We start from the raw sequence: 3496 nt of genomic DNA, 5'->3' as shown, positions 1-3496 counted from the left end.
TCCTTTAAAGCTGGTGCTTTCACTTCCCTGAAACTTGCCGGGAGTAACATTGCTGGGGAATCATCTTCCTCCGTTTAACAATGGTGGGGATGATATTGATCCAAAGGTCATAACTTCGGGTTATCTTGCTTCTTCCAAGATTGCTTTTCTTTTAAAACTTGTATCTCCCTTCTTGTATACTGCTTGGGATTTTATTTCCTTTAAAACTGGTGTTATCTTCTCTCTTTCCCAAATGACTATCTGCTTTCAAGAAAATTTTCGTAATGAGAGAAAATTTTCTACCCCAGTTTAATAATCTTCTTTGTGACCCTGTCTTCCTGCTGTCAATAATATTTCCTTTCCCTGCTTAAAATCAAAGAGAACTTTGTTAGTTTAAAATGTGGTGAGTGGCCATGCCACTTCTGCTGGGGATAGTTCCCTTTTTCCTTTCCCTGCTTGGCTACAAAACTTGATGGGGGATGATATTATTTGATGAGGATAATACTCCTGCTGGGGATGGTTTTTCTTTTCTCTTCCTTCCCCGCTCTGTGTTGTTCGACCATCGTGGAGCTTGGTCGATAATCTGTCGGAGTTGTTCATGTATCTCGCAAATCTGCTGGGGATCCTCTTGGAATTTGATCTATAACTTTTTAACTGTCATTTTTACGTTTTTCTCCAACTTCCCCTGGAAATTTGGTCCTCTTGGGATCTAGACCCATTCATCATTTGGTCTTGCGACCAACTTCTTTTCGCTTTGTCGCCTTATCTTTGGCCTGTCCTATTCGCATTTTGCTTTGCACCATTTTGGCAACTAGTAGTAAGCTCTGAAAATCCTTTTCAAAAACAAACTACTGGGGAGGTAAAGTCTTTAAACCAAGAAATGAAAAAAATGATGATTTCAAAAAATAGAAAAAGATAAAGTCTTTCTAAACAAATGTTGGGGAAAAAGAAAGAAAAGAACTTATCTGAAATACAATCGATCCCATCGATCATGTTGTGCACTCCGGATTGATCAACCCAGTCTATTCGTATCAATCAATCTTTTGGATGGCCTCATGTTGCTAGGGATAAACAGGCATTCAACTCTTTTCCAAATGCGGATCTTTTCCGCCAATCTTGTTTTGTCGCCTCATAGTGCCCTTCGAGGGGTTTTCACTAATAAGAATCTCTCATTTCTCTCAAATCCCGTCGCCTTACGGTGCCTGTGAAGGTTTTCACCAATAATACTCTCTCATTTTATTTCTCTCATCTTTCGTCGCCTTATGGTGCCTGTGAAGGTTTTCACCGATAAGACTCTCTCATTTTATTTTATTTTTCAGCTGGGGGTTGGAGTGCTGCCGATATGACTCTCTCTGTTGGGGGTTCTTTCGGTTATCAATTCATTTCCAGCTTATGATCTTCTTCTTTGCCGGGGAAGAGAGTGTTATTCCCGACTTCCATTTGCATGACTTTGTACTTCTCGAATACTGATCGGGAGGTCTTTTTTGGACATCAATATGGTTTTTTTTGTGTATGGTCAAACGTAGTTCCCAATTCCTTTGTTTTTTTGTGACTTTTCTATTGTCTTTGTTATCATTATTTTTCTCTTTTTCTTTTTCTTTCATTTTAATTACTGATTCCGAAATAGGGATATGAAAGAATAATTAAGGCTCAAAAGGGGAAGCAAAGGATAAAGTATTTGGATATAAAAAAGAATTGCCTCTGTCATTTCATTCTCCGATAAATGCCAACCACAAACAAACAACAATTACAAAAAGAAAACATACATAATATCTCTTAACTGTGTCAGAATTGATAGCCATGTCGACGCACTTCCCGTCGATATCTGTTAAACATAAAGCGCCATTGGATAATACTCTGGTTATAATGAACGGTCCTTGCCAATTCGGGGCGAACTTTCCCTTTGCTTCGGCCTGATGTGGCAGGATTCGTTTCAACACCTGCTGCCCCACCTCAAATTTTCTGGGGCGCACCTTCTTGTTGTAGGCTCTTGCTATTCTCTTTTGATATAACTGGCCATGACACACAGCCGCCAATCTCGTTTAATCAATCAAGTTCAACTGCTCCAAACGGGTTTTGACCCACTCGTCATCATCAATCTCAGCCTCAGCGACAATCCGAAGGGATGGAATTTCAACTTTCGCTGGTATTACTGCTTCAGTTCCATATACCAATAAATAAGGAGTTGCTCCTACTGAAGTACGGACAGTGGTGCGATAACCCAGCAATGCAAATGGTAATTTTTCATGCCATTGTCTGGATCCTTCTACCATCTTCCTCAGTATCTTCTTGATGTTCTTGTTGGCTGCTTCAACTGCTCCATTCGCCTTGGGACGATATGGGGTGGAATTGCAGTGTGCAATCTTAAACTGTTGACATACCTCTTTCATCAAATTGCTGTTAAGATTAGCACCATTATCCGTGATGATCACTTTTGGGACCCCAAATCTACAGATGATATGGGAGTGAACAAAATCCACCACTGCCTTCTTGGTTACCGACTTGAAAGTTTTAGCTTCAACCCGCTTAGTGAAATAGTCGATGGTTACCAGAATGAACCTATGACCGTTGGTAGCTGTCGGCTCAATAGGTCCAATGACATCCATGCCCCATGCAACAAATGGCCATGGCGTTGACATTGTATGCAATTCTGTCGGCGGAGAATGAATCAAATCTCCGTGTATCTGACATTGATGGCATTTCCGCACGAAACTGATACAATCACGCTCCATAGTGAGCCAATAATACCCTGCTCGAAGAATCTTCTTCACCAATACATATCCACTCATATGTGGCCCACAAACTCCAGCATGTACCTCTATCATAACTGTCGTGGCTTGACTGGCATCTATACATCTCAGCAATCCCAAATCTGGGGTTCTTTTGTACAACACTCCTCTACTGAGGAAGAAACCACTTGACAATCGCCGGATGGCTCTTTTTTATCTCTGGTGGCCTGCTCCGGGTATATCCCCATCCTGAGGTACTCCTTGACGTCATAAAACCATGGCTCGCCATCCACTTCTTCTTCTATCATATTGTAATAGGCATGTTGATCACGAACCTGGATGTACAACAAATCAACATGAATTTCGTCTGGGTGGTGCAACATCGATGCTAAAGTGGCCAATACATCGGCAACCTCATTGTGAACTCTTGGGATGTGTCTGAACTCCACCGATCGAAATTGCTTGCTCAGATCGTGCAAACATTGTCGATATGGTATGAGTTTCACATCCCGTGTTTCCCAATCACCCTGAATCTGATGCACCAGGAGGTCCGAGTCTCCCAAGACCAAAACATCCTGGACATCCATGTCTGCAGCTAGTCGCAGACCCAAAATGCATGCCTCATACTCAGCCATGTTATTGGTTCAATAGAAACGCAGCTGAGCTGTAACAGGATAATGACGTCCTGTTTCAGAAATAAGTACCGCTCTTATTCCAACACCCTTCGCATTTGTGGATCCATCAAAGAAAAGCTTCCAACCTGGTTCCTCATGTAATTCCAACTCATC

The 3496-nt window shown here is 41.7% G+C and overlaps 1 protein-coding gene across 1 annotated transcript; it reads right to left on the bottom strand.

Moving 5' to 3' along the window:
• Positions 1-2836: 2836 nt before the first annotated feature.
• On the bottom strand, positions 2837-3295 carry LOC138888294 (uncharacterized). The gene has a single exon (XM_070170140.1). It carries the CDS (start codon positions 3293-3295, stop codon positions 2837-2839), a length of 459 nt encoding a protein of 152 aa, XP_070026241.1.
• Positions 3296-3496: the final 201 nt, after the last annotated feature.

Source organism: Nicotiana sylvestris, chromosome 3, assembly GCF_000393655.2.
Source record: "Nicotiana sylvestris chromosome 3, ASM39365v2, whole genome shotgun sequence".
NCBI classification, from domain to species: domain Eukaryota; kingdom Viridiplantae; phylum Streptophyta; class Magnoliopsida; order Solanales; family Solanaceae; genus Nicotiana; species Nicotiana sylvestris.
Note: the sequence above shows the minus strand (reverse complement) of the source record. Positions and strands in the feature narration are given on the sequence as shown.

Bases quoted from the DNA above. Each gene is read 5' to 3' on its own strand.
- LOC138888294 (XM_070170140.1), bottom strand. From the start codon at position 3,295: ATGGATGTCCAGGATGTTTTGGTCTTGGGAGACTCGGACCTCCTGGTG.